The following is a 17,450-nucleotide window of genomic DNA, read 5'->3' as shown; positions in this document are numbered from 1 at the left end:
GCAATTGAGTCATTTCTAAAGGGTTTTGTTTATTTTAGTTACGCAATGTGACAGTTTGTGTTCAAATAAAATGCAATTTCAGAATTAAGGAGAAATGGCGTTATGTGTGTAAGTGTGTTACGACGTGTGTGTGTGTGTGTGTGTGTGTGTGTGTGGGGGGGGGGTACTGTAGTGGCATCATTGCACCGGTGTTTACATAATAAGTGTGTGTGTATTAAAGATGGTGCTCGTACAGATGTGTGTTTTTGGAATTATTGATGAAAAAAGTTTTGTTTTAAAATTCAGTAAAAGAAAGGGCTTGCTTCATGTTACTTCCAATTACAGCATGACATGTAAAAGCCTGGTGGAACAGGGAATATTCTGTTTTCCCATCAGCAACAAGTTATAACTGAGTCAGCCACTGGAAACGTGGTCATATCCATGTGAATATGTGTACAGTCTACCTAACTGTAACCATTTCTGCACAAAGTTTTAGGTAATTATTAACTTAGAAATCCCCTTGGTGTTGCCAGGTCCCCAAACCGCTCTGCTGACGTTACTCAGCTCTACTAAATATCTTTACTTATATCAAAACATAAAAAACTCCTGATGCAGCCTTTGGGTCAGAACATTGAAGCCAAAAAACAAAATAAAAATACATCACTATTTGTGCTTTAAGGCAACATCTTGACTGATTTGGTTTTTAAACAGGTTTTTGTGATAAAAGTGTGTATAGTTGTGTGGATGTCTGTCATGTGAACTGTACAATGCAGTTTTTAAAAGTAGGAGTTTTGTATTTGGGTGCAGTTGTCTTTAACATGTTTGTCTTCTCTACTTCCTAAAGAACTTGGTTGTTTGTGAAGAAAAGAATCGTTTATTTGTAATTCTGAGCCTAAACTCTTAATGACCTCTCTATGGACTGTTTTTTGTATTCTTGTGACTAATTACACACACACACACACACACACACACACACACACACACACACACACACACACACACACACACACACACACACACACACACGCACACACACACATATATATAGTACAGAGAAATGTTAAATCTTTTCAAATTTTGTGCATATACAGATAAAAATTGTGAAATATTTAAACTTAGAATTTTAATGGATCTATGCAAACAGTCAAAGCAACACAATGGCAGTGAAATGTGCAATGTAGTGTTTTATTATAGACCTTTTATTATGATTCTTACCTTTTGTCATAGTAGTGTTTATTATGATATTGTTAATAAAAGTAACATATCTTTATGTGTATGCTGTCCTCTTTATTGCATGCACTGTTTTGTCCTGTAAATACTTAATTTGCTTTTGACATCAAAATAGCTTAAGAGTGTATGCATAGAAAGATGCGTCACTGCCATCCAACTAATAAAACAACTAATTGAGCCACAAATTTCTCAAAACAAAGATGGCTGATGGGATCAACAACCCATGTTCACACATCACCTAGATTTGCTCCTGCATTAGAGGGCAGATTCTGCTGTAGCTGAAAAATAAATAATACATTCAGAAAGCAACCGGTGGTGATGATGGCTTATATTATAATTAATGAGCCACAAACAGGCCATGATTCGTCCTGTCCTTTTTGCATTTATTTTTGCTTTCCCTTAATACATTTCTTTTTCTTCATTTTTTAATTTTAAACTAAGCTATATTATTTTAATTTATTTAATTAACTTTGTTTATTTATGTAGTATTCCTCATTTACATTTTTATTAGATTTGTATTTGATTTGTTTCTTGTTTCATTACAGAATCAGAACCAGAAGAGTTTTTTGCCAGATGTGCGAGAATCACAACATTAGGAAATTGCTGCGGTTCTTGGTGCAAGAAAAAATAAATGATAAGCAAAAATTAGAATTAAGAAATAAACACAATGAAAAGATATTAGTATAGGGAGACAATAATTAGGGAAGCAGCTACCATATACAAGTCAGTGTAGGTACTGGTCAGTTCAGGTGCAAACACAACACTAGGGTCATGTGACTGGAACAACGCAGCTGTAGTGGGCAAGGCCTCAACACAATTTTTCAGAGTTGACACATATTATTTCATTATGGGCTGAAATAAAACAAAATAACCACATAAATTTATCGCTGTCATGAACCTCTTAGAAAGCCCCCACCCCCACCCCCCACCCACCCACCCATAGCTTTTGCCTTTTGCGCCTTACAACATCTTCCTGCATTACCACAGTATAGCCACCAGAGGGAGCCCACGCATAAAGCTCTCATCATTGGCTTTAAGAGATGCAGCGAAAGAACCCGGATGTACAGTACTGCTGCACCTCCCCCCTAGTCACCCCCCCCCCCCCCTCCACCACCGCCTGCTTGTCAAACCCGAACCTCCTCCTCCGCTTACTGTCTGTCCCCTCCCAGCGGCTCTCACTCCCTTTGCCACTGCAGTGAAAGCCTCGGTAACGGAGAGAGACGGCGAAGAGTCTGAAGCTGGGTAAAAATCCAGGACCAGACCTCAGAGAGGCACCTTTACCGTGTTTTTCCTACATTTCTTGTCACAGTTCAGAGGCCTTCTAACTCTTCCTGTTTTACCTTTTTCCGTCCTCATCGCCTGGATTTCATCATCGACCTGCAAGATGGTAAGCAGCAGCAACGGCTCCTATTTTCAGCCTCCGCCGACTGGTAAACACACCAGTTGTCAGGCCCGTGCTTCAGTGTGTCGAGTAATGTGGCGTTTAGGTTGTTTTCCGCAGTCAGCGTTTGGCTTTAAGCTAGCAGCCGTTAACATCGAGCGCGAGCCAGTAGGAAACGCTTTTCTCACATTTGGCTCCGCGTCGCGCTTTCTGTGCTATACCCCAGGGCTCCTGACTATAGCCTGCAGCTTGTGGCCCAGATATTTCTTATCCCTTCTCGACATAGCGAACTCTTATTAGCAAGAAGGCCTTTGCAAATTAGTTTTAGTGACAAAAATACACGCTTATTAGGCCTCGGCTCACGATTAATGGTGGCACCCTTTACACAGCAGGCAGGACTATCTGCACCGACTGCTCGTGTTACGTGTTTGCTCTCACAATCGTTCTGCATTCACTAAAAAAAAAGAAACTTATTTCCATACGGGCTGAGCGGCGATGTGTATGCAGCCGCAGGATTATTTAATCAGATTTTACTGGGGTTTTATTAATAATCTGCATGATTTTCAAATGAATTTACATCGATACCAAAGGAGGCTGACACATAGCAGGCCATAGGATTGCTACACGCACCCACAAATGTGTGCCAGTCAAGTAACCACCATACATCCTCATGGTAACCTATACATTTTATAATAAAACACGTTTAAAAACACGCCCAAGAAGGCTGTAGACCCAAGAAGGGTCATACTTGAAAGCCAAAAACGATGTACAATCATCAGTATAAAACCTTTATGCTTCAGTTATGATTGAAAAGATCAAACACAAATGCTAAATGGTTCAAATTGTTACAAATACAGTCTAGGTAAGCAGAGAAAGCTCTTACTTGAAGAGGATGTGGATCAGTCATAGGTCTGCAGATGTAACCTGCTAGAGTCTTGACAGGACCATAGCATCAATCCCTTCATCTATATTCATGTTTAGCTCTTATCAAGGAGCAAAGTGTCTGAAATACACTAAATACATTGATGGTTAAAAAAATTGAGATTCTATAGATTCCACCACACACCCCATTTCAGAATCCTTTTATACACATTTCAAATAAAATCGCTTGATTTTCCTTATTACACTAGCTTATCAGTGGTCTGGCACCATATATTTGACCAAGATAAAAAGGGATGGATCTGTATTATTAGCATTCCAATGTTGTTGACAAAGTTGGTCAGAACCATGACTTTTGTGAACCTCTAGATAACACCCCTCAAACAGAGCTAACAGGGCTTTTGGGTTTGATCCAGCTAGTTATTTTACAGGCCGGTGCTCCGTATGTTATTTTGAACCATCTTCATCAATATATGTGGACTTTTTAAAACTCATTTTATTGTTTGGAGCTTTGAGAAGTGTAATTTGAAGTGACAAAGAAGGACGACATCAGAGGTTCAAAAGCAAACGTTCTGTGAAGACTAGTTAGTTGATTAGGAAATTACCAATAATGCATCTGAGCCAGACTGGAGGTAGTCACAGAGCTGAAAAGTCTCTGTGTGTACAGCAAGAAACAAGCTATTTTAGTCAACAGTTTTGTTCCTTTGATTGTATAACACCGATTTGTGTGTGCACATGTGTATCTGGTTTGTGTGAGTTACCAACATGGAATGGTCTAAATATGTACAGATGTGTTTTTGAAATGATCCATAGAACCAGGGGTAGGCCGATATATTGTTTTTTGATACATCGGCATCAGTCGATATTTGTCCTTAGTAAGCCAACCTAAAGTCAGGCACATCGTCTGGCAGCCCAGTGCTGTTACACAATTTAATTTAAATGACTTTTTACTGTCACTAATAACATCTGCATAATAAATACTTTACATAAACTTTAAGTTTTCTGACTTTATCACTGGGAAGTACACACAGTTAGTTAAATTCATAGTTCAAAAACTGATTCAGCTTCAGTAATTTTGTGCACCAACTGATGTTATTAGTGACATTTTTGCATGAAAATAAGGTGGAAAATGTCTAGATATCGGCCATGTAAATCGGCCCATAAAACACCGGCAGTACACATCAACCATCGGCTGACCATGTCTCCTACATATCGGTATCGGCAATAGAAATGCTAATATTGGTCGACCTCTACATAGAACCGTAGAATTTCCTTAATTCTCCCCCAACTGTAATTTCCACTTCACCAGATTTTTTAATTCTAATAAAGCAGCCGGCAGTAAGGTGAGCAGATGAAACAAACAGCTCTTCTGCCTAGCATGTCTTTAAATTAGGGCTGCACGATATTAGGAAAACCTGCGATATTCGATAACGGTGCTTAATACTGCGATATCGATTTTACTCGCAATAAATGAACAAATACTAAAGTATGCAGTGTTGATGTCGTCTGGCGTGTGACGTCTGCTCTGGGTTCAAAGCAAACAAAAACTAATGCATGAATTCCATTACAACATAACATTTTTATTGCAAAAATATGCAGCTGCACCTGCTACTGTATTAGCAGCAAAACAACAAACTGCATGCATGCAGGTTCTCAGTGACTTTAAAACATCACCTCCACCATAAAACTTATTCTGATGCTCCAAATACAGAAAATCATCCCTTACCAGGGTTTTTGAATAAAAAATATCAGAAAATAAGTTTAAATGTTAAATAATAGTTAACATCACTTAAATGCAACAGCAAATTCTCTCATTGCTACTGAGCATTTTCTCCACTTCTGTGGTTATGATATAAGGCTGTTGCTGTAATTGGGAAGTGAACTGTGCTGGGCCAAACTAGGAGAATATTAAGATTTTCTGAGGGAAAGAGAAAAACAATTGTCTACCTGGAACTGGCAAAAAACTACATGGAAAATATGTGAAAACGTTTGGTTTTAACCCCAAATTGAGCAAGTTTACCTAAATCTTAAAAAGCAGCTCAGATGATGAAACTGCAACTATGATTCTGATAACAAGCTAACAAATTGAACTAGCTCCTCTAAGATAACCGGCTAGCAGAGCTTCTGACTGACAGTTTATGTGCAGCAGCAAATCAACTATCCTGATTAACAAAGTTATAAAAGTTCATAAATGAAAAATCACTTTGATGTGTGGGGGAACTTTTCCAGGCCCTCTTTAGCAGGCTGGGACTGGAGGAGAGTGCTGTAGCCTTTTAGCTGGAAGCTAACCGGAGCCTGGGGCTAACATCACCACCCGGTGGAACACTAGCGACATGAAGGTGGGTTGGTTCACCGGGACGTGTCGGAGTCAGCCCGGTTATTATCAGCTGCTTAACGACACCGAGCGGACTCACGTTCACGTTTGAAAGCAGCGCTGATTCCAGAAACATCAGCACAAAGTGCGTTCGTTGCTCTGAGCCAGCATGATGAACAAGGGAACGGCGCCGCTAATGTTCGGGTGTTGCTTTCCATCCTAAGGGACTTCGTAGGGGGCGGGCGTATTACGTGAACGGACCCATCTGATTGGCCGCATTTCAGAAGGGCTACATTTGATTGGTCAAATAATACTTCCGCGTAAAAAACAGAGCTGGTTTACAAAAAGTTGATGTATGACACGGATGGAAATGTTGAACCAAACATTTATCGCCGTTTTTGACGTGCTTTGCGATGGGCCTATCGCACGTCCTGTTATCGCGGTGACGATAATTTTTCGATATATTGTGCAGCCCTAATTTAAATGGACAAAATTATCATCTTTCGGTGAAACACTTGACACGAAGGTAAAACTACGTGAATTTGCACCATGCTTCAGTCGATCACTTGAAAGAGTTTTTTACAACTTCTATTAGAAAACAACAGAGATGCACACGGAGTGTTGGAACGCAAACAGGGGAGTGTTGCAGAACAGTTTCCCGCCAGCACTTTTCTGAGGTATCCTGCCACCTTAACACTCATGCAATTTGGCCCACGATTGTGTTTTTACTAATGTGTTTAAATATTTCAGAGACTTTATAACACGGCCAAATTAGTCCTTCATTCTCATCCACCTCTTAATGCGGTCACCACCACTACACCCATGATTCCTGTCATTTCCTTCCACAAATAAAACGGTTGCTCCATATTTTGTACTCCTTCTTTCATGGGTGAATAAACGTTCATATTTTCTGAATTTTTTTGCAATGCATTCTTCAGTCCGTTCTGGGTCTGCGGTAATTGATGCATCCCAGAAGAAGCTCGTGGAAAAAATAGAACCCGATCCTATATTCAGTGGCGCGATGTGGCTGGTTTGTTACATTCCCTAGATTATAATGGATTCTATTTAAAGCAGTGCCATTTCGCTGTCGTTCCGCGCCACTTTTGCTTCCAGTGTGCAGAAGGGGTGAGCCCGCCGGAGAGCCCTTGTACTGACGCATAATGGCGTTACATATCTCCGCACCGACGCAAACTGAGAAGTATAAATCAGGCTTTACTGGTGCTGATCAGACTGAAAAAAACATCATAGGTCAATTTTAAGTGTTTGGACTCCAAAGGTAGACAATCACATAAAGAATGTAATGAAGATCTGCAGGCAGAAATTCATTTTTTGTGTTACTTAGAGTAGAAAAAGATTAAAAAAAAAGACATCCAAAGTTCTATAGACAAATGCGTTTTGGGAACGTGAAACCAAAATGGAGCCTCACTGCTTTTAATAAATGTCAAGTGGTTTTATCAAAGAAAACTTTGCCAAAATAACATAAGTGGTTTACTGTGGCGGCATCACGTTCCAACTCCAATATTTGAAATGAGACCTGAATCAAAGTGATCATGAGAGCCAAACAGTAAACTGCTTTGTGGAGAGAATGAGGCAGATATGCAGGATGTATGAGGATGGAAAAGATATTCACAAAACTATGGCACTTTAAAGTGCATGTCAAGTGTGCCTCAGAGTCTTACCCCACCCACGTATCAATTTTAAAAACTGCAACAATGGTAGGCGTTGCCTGGAGGACCGAGAGGGCGGAGCCGCGGCAGTGACGAAGACGACGGCTAACTAGACGATGCTAGCTCCCTTCACTCTGAGCAGTCATTAGAAGTGGAGGACGTTTCTCCCCCTCCTTATCCAGACACTCGAGAAGAAAGGGACCAAGTCTATTTGGAGGAGACAAGCGGACCTGAGCCTTATTGTTTTGAGCGTGTGAGTTGCCTGAAACTACAGGAACTGACCCAACAGAACCATCTCTGAATGTAAGTAGCCGTTAGCCATAGCATCAGATTAGCTGCAGGGTTTTGCTCCACGGCCCCCAGAGCTAGTATTCAGCATGTTTTAGAGGTTTATCTGCTTCAGCACACCTGGTTTTAATCAGCAGCAAATAGCTGAGCTGCTTGACAGCCAATCTAACCCGTTAAAGCAGGAAAACCACTGAAACGTGCAGGATAGCAGCTCTGGGCTCAAGTTACGGTCTGCTGCATAAAGTTATGAAACTACCCCATGAGAAAATTATTCTGTAATGTGTTCAGCCCACTAAAACTGCCCTGATTTCATTATTTATTTACTGATACTAGCTGCTCTTGGTTGCAGGTGGTCCTCTGGTGTCTGCAGCTGGTCTTCTGCTGGTGTCGTCAGGATCAGGAGCTTCCAGAAGAATGTGCCTTTCAATGACTCTTTCCCCCTTATTTGTTATATTACTTAAATAAATCTCAATTTATATATTTCCTGTTTTTGTTCATGTCCATAAATACTTAAACATGTTTGAAATTAAAACGAGCTTTTAACAGTGAGGTGCTAGTTTAATTCATCACAATAGAGCTAGTTAAACATGCGACAATTCAATTAATGTAATTTATAAATATCCATTAAAATATCAAAACTGGAATCAAAATGAGATATTTGGCAGCACAAAAAACTTGTCAAACACAATATTTATTATAATAATTGTAGGCAGACAGGAGACAGAGCTGATGGAGGTTCTCAGTCATCGAAGGATGGCTGAAGGCTTTCCAGGAACAGGAGATGTGGTGTTGTCTCTTCTCTCTCTATTCTGCCAGATGAGCTGATAGGTTACAGGTGTGTGAGGACATCCTCATGCTGTCATAACCAGATGACAGGAGTTATCAGGTGATCAGCCAGGCTAATTATGAGATGCAGAAAGAAAACAAATCCAGGACAGTGTACAGTAATAAAAATAATTGTGGTGTTGCTCACCTTATGTGCTCTTATAGAGTTATTAACGTGTGCCTGCCTCATGGTGTAGAGTCCATATTTTGCTGAGTGTCCTGCAATAATGCAGGTTATTAGTTAATTTACTTTTGATAGCAAAAACTAAATATTTAATGTAAAAGTTATTTACCAGGTGAATCAGCTCACACGTCACCACCAAGTGTCACAGGGCCAGAATCAGTAGCCTCCTTCATGATGTCATGATGTAATCACATACTTATTTAATTGTTAATATCTTAAAAATTCTGAAATGTTTTAATTTTTTTTACCTTGAACAGTTCACTGAGCTTGCACTGGCACTGAGGTGGAAGCTGGAATCAACAGCAGACACCTCACATCTTGGTCTTTTCAGGAGGTGTGGATGCTCTGGGACCTTCTGGAAGATGAATTTCTGTCATGGTCCCTGTGTCACAAGACACACTGAGGCTGGGAGCTCTATAAAAAACAAAGAAGCAGCACATTTATAAACATTTAAAAGAGCATAAAATCACGTGTAACAATCTGTAAAACAAATTAAAACTAGAAGGTAATAAAATGTTTACATAAAAGATTATTAAAAATAATTCACCTTTGCTACGGGTAACACCACGTCAGCCTGGACAAGTGCATTCTTGCAGATTACAAAATCAGTCTGACAGCCAGTGTCTTGGGCAGATTTAGCCTGAAAAAAAATAGAAGCACATTGATGTTTATAAAGTCAGATAAAATACAAAAGAAACTGTCCTATAAAGGCGCTTTATAACATTCCTAGTGTGTGATGTTATTATAACGTAAAAGTCAGTCACATATGATGTGGAGATCCTGAAATGCGACCTCCTGAACAGAATTCCTCACGGAACCGGGTCACGCTGTGCTGGATTTCACGCTGTAATGCTGTCTGTCAACTAGTGCTGCGTTAGAGCCACTGTTGCAGAATTACCGACTGACACAAAAACAACCCGAATTTTCTCTGAGCCTGACAGTCATGTGGACCGTTTTGTCGGCCAGGGCTTCGAGATATATTCAGATTCGCCACTGATTCTAACCTTACCACATTTTGTGAACTTGACAAATCTACTCGAAGGCAGTGCAGGCTGATGTTAGCTAAATGGAGTGAACCACGTCTCTCAAACTTTGCATTTAGGAAGGGAATTGTCTTTAGAAGATGTTAAAACTTATTTAGCTTACTCACCTCAGACTGTAGCCCGTCATGGTGGGGGAGCAGAGTCGGTGGGCTGTATCTAAATCGCGGAAGAGCCACGGTGGGCACAGCCTCCCTCTTGGAACGGAGACGTGCAGAATCGCGGGTAAAATGCTGGTTGCAAACTACAGCACCAGGCGGGAGCTGAATCTTTTCCAGACACGCAACCACTGGCGCCTAATTTCTAAGTCCAGCGGACAGGAGTGCAACCCGACAGAGCTCCGCAACCATACTACACTACACCAGCTCACCATGCTAACACGATATGGAGCACTAAACCTGAACTACTTTCCTAATTACACTAACAGCCAAACAGTAACTAAACTACAATATCCAACAGCCAAGCTAACACTAAATAAGTATGTATAACACTAAAAGCTATGCTAAAGACTAGGATATGCTAATGCTGAACTACGGCTAACCTACACTCGCATGCAAACCCAACTCCCAACTCGCCACAAGGCGTGGCCGAGACTCCCGATGCTTTTATAATGTTGACACAGAGCTGCTACGTAGTACTCTACTGGTTTACGCAGTATCTTACTATTTAGCCATTGGCTAAAATTTATTCAAAATGAGTCAAATTCTATGTTTTAAGCTGAAGGTGGAGCTATACTGTGGTATTTAGGCAGAATTTTTAATTTTTAAAGAAAATGCACCAAAATGCTAAAATAATGAATACACACATTTAAAACACTAGTAGACACTCATTTATACAGTTCATCAGCAAAAAAAAGTTAATTTAGACGTTACTTGCTCTTTAAAAATATAAAATGGTTTTCAAATCAGTTATTGGAGAAATAAATTTTGGAGATAGCAGTATGCTATAAAACATTTTTTAAAGATTTTACAGTCAGAAATAAAGCTAAACTGATTTTTGTGTTTATATTTGATTATTGACCTTTAAAACAAAGTCTAACTGTTGGGCTGGTTTATAGGTGAAAACTTCCGTTCTTCTGTCAAGGCTACAACAATGATCATTATGTTGAGTCATTTTCATAGAAAAAGTGCAAAATCACTTTTCTGCCGATGCCTTTTGATACAAGTTGATTGTCCTTAGAGTTAATTCTGCATGTGAAAAAGATGAGGAAAACAAGCTTTTTCTAATTAGATTTACGGTTTTCTTGCATTTGCTCTGCAGCACTCCCATCTCTCACCCTCGGAGGTAGGAACCGGGGACGAGAAAGTCCCCCAGACTTGCTGCTTATCCTGAATGTATGTTTCTGGTCCGCGGGGGAAGGTTGAGGCTGGGGAGATACAGTTGCTTAAGCATGTAGTGGAATGATCTGATGTTAAGGGGACCATATGCTGCCTTAGCAATCAAGCGCCACCCACATACGGATTTAGCTGTAGCTAATGTAAAAGAGATAAAAGCCTTGGAGAAGCACCAGCACAAGTGATGATCAACCCTACATTATCCATGCCACACTTCCAACCTACTCAATCTGGATTTACTCTCCTCACTTGGTCATTGTGTCTGTGCAGTCTCCAGCTCTAGGGCCAGCAGTCACTACAGGCTAATGTTCAGTTAATCCACCAGGAAGCAGCCATTTGTCTGATGTGCCAGGCCGATCGCACAGTGAATAATTAAAAGACCCATTCAACGTGTTGATGGTCAGCTCATCTTTGTGATGTGTGGTTAAAAGGAACGTTTAGTGGATTTATAAAAATAAGACTCGCCAGTGGGACAGAAAGATCACTTTACTTTGTTATTATTACCGTATTTTCCAGACTATAAGTCGCACTTTTTTTCATAGCTGGCTGGTCCTGCGACTTATACTCTGGAAAATATGGTAATTGAATTGTGCAGAAATCATTTTATTGTTTTGTAAGAAGCAGAAAGTGGTAGATGTATGGGTATTGACTAAATTATATTTGAATTATTGGCATTCAAGTAGGTATGCCATAAACAACTATTTTAATAGTTGACTAATCGCCGTTTTTGTTGACGATTAGTTGACTAATTGTGTCAAGCATTAAAGTATAGCTTATTGCACCAGGATGCAATCATTAGCTTCTAGTCTGAAGTGTGATCAGCCATGTGCCATCTAATAATAAAGACAAGATGATGGCTTATCAAACAACTTTTAATTACTTTAGTAACCTGGTAATACAAATGCTACAGTCAAATGAAGGTAGCCACCTAACACCAAAAATAAATTGTTTGCTAAAATTGTCATTTTGGCTTTGTAACAAACTCGTCCATTTAACAGGAGCACTTTTCTTAAACACAGTAACGTTGTAAGTTAAAATAAATCATTAGTGCTCTAAAAGTAATTAAATCGCCCTCACTTCTGTCGTTGCTACATCTATGAATACAAGTAACCCTTTGTTAATATTAGCAGCTAACAAAAGGTTTACAGAGGCGACTCTTTGTTCTCTGCCATCACGTGCTTCCTTTTAAGGTGCTAGTGCATCATTGATTTGCTCCTGTGAAAGGAAAGTTTCACTTAGCAGATTTTGCACTCTACATGCTTCTCTTTAGTCTTAAAAATTCTGATCTACCAAACTCCTGAGCTACGTTACGGACTCCCCATGCACAAGTCAGGGTCTGGGATGGCTGAGAGGATTAGCCCAGCTTGAGTTCCTTCTCCAGTGATTCTGATTTGAAGGCTGATCCGGATAGCCACTACTGCGCATGTGCCTTGAGCAGAAAGACATAAAGCAGACATCATTGGAGTACAGTTAGACTGTGCCCAATTATTATCAGGGGACTACTTTACTTTTTAATAGGGATGTGTATTGGTGAAATTATGTCGATACGATATAATACAATATATTACGATATTTTCAGTCAGACGATATTAGTGTTTTTTTTTTTTACTTTATTGAATTGTCCTAATATAAATCAACAGTCCAAACAGATGTGTAACATGTAACATGAAGTATCTGAACCATAACAGAGGGATTTATTTACATTTCAGTGGTGGAAAGAAAAGTCCCTGCACACTGCTGCCAACTAGTGGTCGGCATTTGAATTGCACGAAAAGGAAATATGTTTGCATGTAAATTCTTCCAAAAAATGGATACACAGCTTTTGAATATCGATATAATATTGCAGGAAAAAATATCATGATATATTGCCATATTGATATTTTCCTACATCCCTACTTTTTAAGTTCCTTACAGGGGACAAGTGAATGCTTTCATACAGTGCAGCAGTATATCTGTTTCTCTACTGGGTCCCGTAATAAAAAGGTTTGGTAGTTAGGCATTGTAAGGCATTTAAAACCTCAGTAGACAAGCACAAGTCAGGGTCTGGAATGGCTGAGAGGATTAGCCCAGCTTGAGTTCCTTCAGGCAGCTGAGATTTTGCTAATTATTTTCATATTTGACCTTGACTTTTAAATCTGGTACAGATTTTCAACACACACACACACACACGAACACACAGGCCCACAACAACATTGTGTCATCATAATGTACCAGCTAATATCGAGCTAACAGTCGAGAGAGGGAACAAGTAAATTACAAAAACATCTGCTCTACCAATTTTACTAAACCAGATTTAAGGGTGAGCTTTAAAAAAAGAGTGTGAATAACTGATCTGAGTGGAGATGGATGGTGGATTAGTTATTTCATTTTTTTCCTCAGTGTTACAGCAGCAATACACAGCTGCTTGTTGCTCTCCAAAGCAAAAAAAAAATTGAGGGTGACTGTTTGCTTCTGTATGTTATCTGTATGATTCTGTATGAATCTCAGATATTTTTGTAAGAGGAGTCATGTATTCAATGATATTAGAACCAATAAAGCAAGCAAAGTTGAGAGGAAATACTTCAGTTTGTCCCATCTTTACAGAAGGTTAATGAAGCGTTTTGTTTAAACGCACTCAGGCCAGATACAGACTTTTTTTCCCATCACCGTCAAGCCAGGGATATGGATTGGTCTGTCGTATCTCCCTACACACCATTTGTGGTGTGGCACACAATATCCCCGGCACCGCAGATTGGATTAGGAGCGTGATGGATGCCAGCCCTCTTTGCTTGCATTTCTAACTCTATCCTAATGTGCCCACTCCAGACTTTGCAGTGTTTATGAATCTTCTGGATTTTTGCAAGTCACTGCACCATTTCAGAAGCCTGTAGCCAACAGTGAGTGCCACTATGTAAATATCTGCAGTATCTGCAGTTATTAGTGCAACAAGCCAGATTTCCAAGTGAAAAAAAGACACAAGTTTCACAACAAGATTGCCATCAAGCAAAGTTTTAGGGCATAAAGTCACAGAAAGCTTTATTTGAGGAAAATTGGGGAATATCTTTATTTTAAAGCATAACATAGATATGTTACAGTAGGACTGTGTGGTACACCAGTTTGTGCTGAAAACTAGTGTTTATTTGTTTTATGATATGAATTTTTCATATACCGCTCTACCAGTGAATAGCGTAGACAACGTCCAGAACGTTTTCATTGGGGAAGTGTTTCTGCAAGGATCAATTTCACTGCTTTCACGCTATTTCCATCGACTCTATTTTATTTAATTCTGACGCACAACTAAAGTCCCACACTCGTCACATTTATGAACAAAAAGTAAAGAGAGTGGGATGCCTGCTGAAATGTCCGTCAGACTCAGAACTTGCTGCGCAGCAGACCGTCTGGCATCAAATACACAGTGCTGCTTGCGATTGCGTGTTCATAAGCGCATTCTGGAGGCCACGGTTTTTAATGGTAAATAACTTCCAAAATGTCTGAATTGTCAAAGGAGGAAAAATTGTGATGAAATTGTGATCGTGATTTTGCAAAAATGAAATCTAATATGATTTTTTTTTTTTTTCCATACTACCCACCCCTAGTTAGCTCCTAGCTCTGTTTACTTTATGTTAGCTCATCGCTACACTGGTTCAGAGTTTATGGGTGTCAATCATTTGCTCCCACCCTCACAGCTCCCCTCTCATCTTCACCTCTTTTCCCATTTTTGGATTATCTGGGCGTGACGAGACATTTTACATGGCCAAGATGGCAGTGGTGAGAACCATGTTTGTTAATTGTCTATGCGTAAAACCAATAGTATGTATTTATAAACTACAGTATGAAAGGTTTGCCATACCTCCCAGCCCTACTGTATAGCTTGTTTCCTCCCCCAAAACATTTGCTGCATCAACTCAATCAGACATGTGAATCCCCATTATTAAGTTCAGTGTAAAAGAATGATTTAAACTAATAAAATCACAGAAATAAAAACACAATTCAAGGCCAAATGTTGGATATTAAAAAAGATTCCTTTTCAGTGAAATTATTTAATATTTTTTAGCACAAAATCCTAATCCGATAAACAATACTAACTAATAATTAGCCTGCATTAATTCACAATTAACTATACACATATTTAAAGGAGACATAACATGCTTTTAAGTTATTCCTTTTTACATCTAAATCCTTCAGTTGGGGGTCTAAATACAGTGGAACTGCAGTTCTTTGGTCTGATTTCCTCATTATTGTTGCTCTACAGACCCTCATCTACCCCTGTTCTGAGGAGAGTCTTGAGAACGAGCCGTTTTGGGGTACTGTCTCTTTAAACTGGAGGAGGAGCTGTAAACTCCGCCCCCCTCCATAGTGCAGTCCTGTACTCTCCTCCCCCAGTCGGACTTTGTAGTTCTATAGAGAAATCATTATTTAGCATAGCAGATTTAGCATAGCATATTAGCATTTTTAAAACACGTGGGGAGAGTAGTTCATCAAGCTGTTTCATGGCTGCTAACTCTCTCATGCATTTGTCTGTAGTCACTCACACACACCCGTCACGGCCGACGGAGGGACAAGCGAGCAGGCACACGCGCGCGCGCGCACACACACACACACACACAAGGAATGCTGCTTGCTTATTTCTGTAAAAAATGTTTAAAAAAATGATACAGCTCATTAAAACACCATTCAAAGAATATATTTTATTAAGATCTCTATCTATATACATACATATAATTATAAATAATTTTATAAGTAGTCTTATTTTATATTGGGTGTCTTAATGGCTGAAAATGGATAAAAAGCAGTTACATTTTAATTTAAAGATTTGAGATTCTAGTCAAAAATAAAGAACATTCCTCCAAGTGTTCTTTAATGTCATCATTATAATTCTAATGCTTACAACTTTGTTTTTATTGTCTGCAATGCGTAGCCTATATCTTTATTAAATGTGTTTAGCTGTAAAGTGGTAATTCTCTCTAATGTGTACAGAGAGGTGGACATCAGTGCTGCAGTGAAATTCCCAAGATCAGTCTGCTTTGCTAACAAATATAGTTAAATCTTACCTGCATTCTAAATAAATACTGTTAGGTGAAAACATCAGTAGGCATTGAGTTATTGATACAATCCCTAACAGCCAGAATGGAAGAAGAGCATGCTGGGTCATCCTGGATCTGAGCCTGTTCTGTGTATTTACCTACAGGATGCAATAAATGTCTACAAGGCTGAGTTTGGACCATTACATCTAAAAGAAAGCATACAATCAGTGATTTTTTTTTATTGTTTACATTAATATACAAATTTTCTAAGTATTAACCTCACAGCAAATAAGTAGAACAATATAATAAACAGGCTTTAGTAGTTAAAACAGGCGTTGTGCACACAGGTGCTTTGTGTCTCGGTGCTGGTGGTGTCTAGGTCTCAGAGTTCCTGTCCTCCTGCCGTCTTCTGTTGTCCTCAGGATACGGATTGATGTTTCCTGATGATGAGGGAGGGGCAGTATGTGGGCTTCAAACTGGTCCTGGACAACAGTGGGAGACCTCCGTTGTCTGAATACTGAGACCAGAGAGTTGGTGAGATGCAGATCTTCTCTACCTCATCTAGAAACGGAGTTGGTTCAGGGAAAACTTTTCCAAAGACCAGTTCCATGATGTCATCGCCATATTCTGCAATGATAGACAATAACTTTAATGACATATTTTGTTTACAAGCAGCTTTAGGAAAGTTGTTTCTTTAGCTTTCATGTTTATAGTCACGTTTGTGTTTGTTCACAAGTTCACTTTGCTGCAGTGACTTCATATTTTCCTACAAATGTAATAAAATAGTGACACTAAAATTATACAAATGATTCCTTATGAAAGGAAGCTCATTAGAGAGCAGTGCAGACAGACTTACTACATGCTGCAGCTGTTTTTGTAGGCCAGCTGCTGCTGAATTTGGGGAAAGTTATTCTGCACACATCCAGATCAGATGGTCGATTACAGAAAATAATGTAATTCAATAATTTCTAAACAGACTAAACAAGTAAAACATCAAATAAATCACTCTGCTGTCATCAGACGGAGTGATTCAGGGGGTGAGGTGTTCTTAATGATGAGGGTGGCTGAGGTGTGTCATCACTCACTTTGGTCTGGTCCAGACCGTCTCTTTACTGGTGGGTCTCCTTCCTCAGTAGGTGACGTGAAACGCCAACATCTGAACGTTCTGTGTTCCTTAGAGGAGAAGAAAAGTAACATTAGCAAGCTGGCTAAATTATTTTTTACTAGCATCTCAAGGACTTGGAGAAGCAGATCTTCACTTACCTAAACATCACACCAGTTTGTCCCAGCTGAGCTCATCAGGGCGTTAGTCTGACAGCCTGTCAG

At 39.5% G+C, this 17,450-nt stretch overlaps 1 protein-coding gene and 1 long non-coding RNA gene across 2 annotated transcripts in view; both read left to right on the top strand.

Moving 5' to 3' along the window:
• Window positions 1-2,329: 2,329 nt before the first annotated feature.
• Window positions 2,330-17,450, top strand: part of ppp3r1a (protein phosphatase 3, regulatory subunit B, alpha a) — a 53,405-nt gene continuing 38,284 nt past the window's right edge. Inside the window, exon 1 of the mRNA XM_015945025.3 lies at window positions 2,330-2,596. Within this exon, the coding sequence (XP_015800511.1) occupies window positions 2,594-2,596 (3 nt within the window). The 5' untranslated portion in view covers window positions 2,330-2,593. The remainder of the gene's footprint in view (window positions 2,597-17,450) is intronic.
• On the top strand, window positions 2,603-10,385 carry LOC139062127 (uncharacterized). Its single transcript, XR_011515710.1, has 2 exons — window positions 2,603-7,753; window positions 8,088-10,385. It is a non-coding gene; the product is annotated as an uncharacterized lncRNA (long non-coding RNA).

Source organism: Nothobranchius furzeri, chromosome 12 (assembly GCF_043380555.1).
Source record: "Nothobranchius furzeri strain GRZ-AD chromosome 12, NfurGRZ-RIMD1, whole genome shotgun sequence".
In the NCBI taxonomy this organism is placed as follows: Eukaryota; Metazoa; Chordata; class Actinopteri; order Cyprinodontiformes; family Nothobranchiidae; genus Nothobranchius; species Nothobranchius furzeri.
This window is presented reverse-complemented; position numbering and strand designations above follow the sequence as displayed.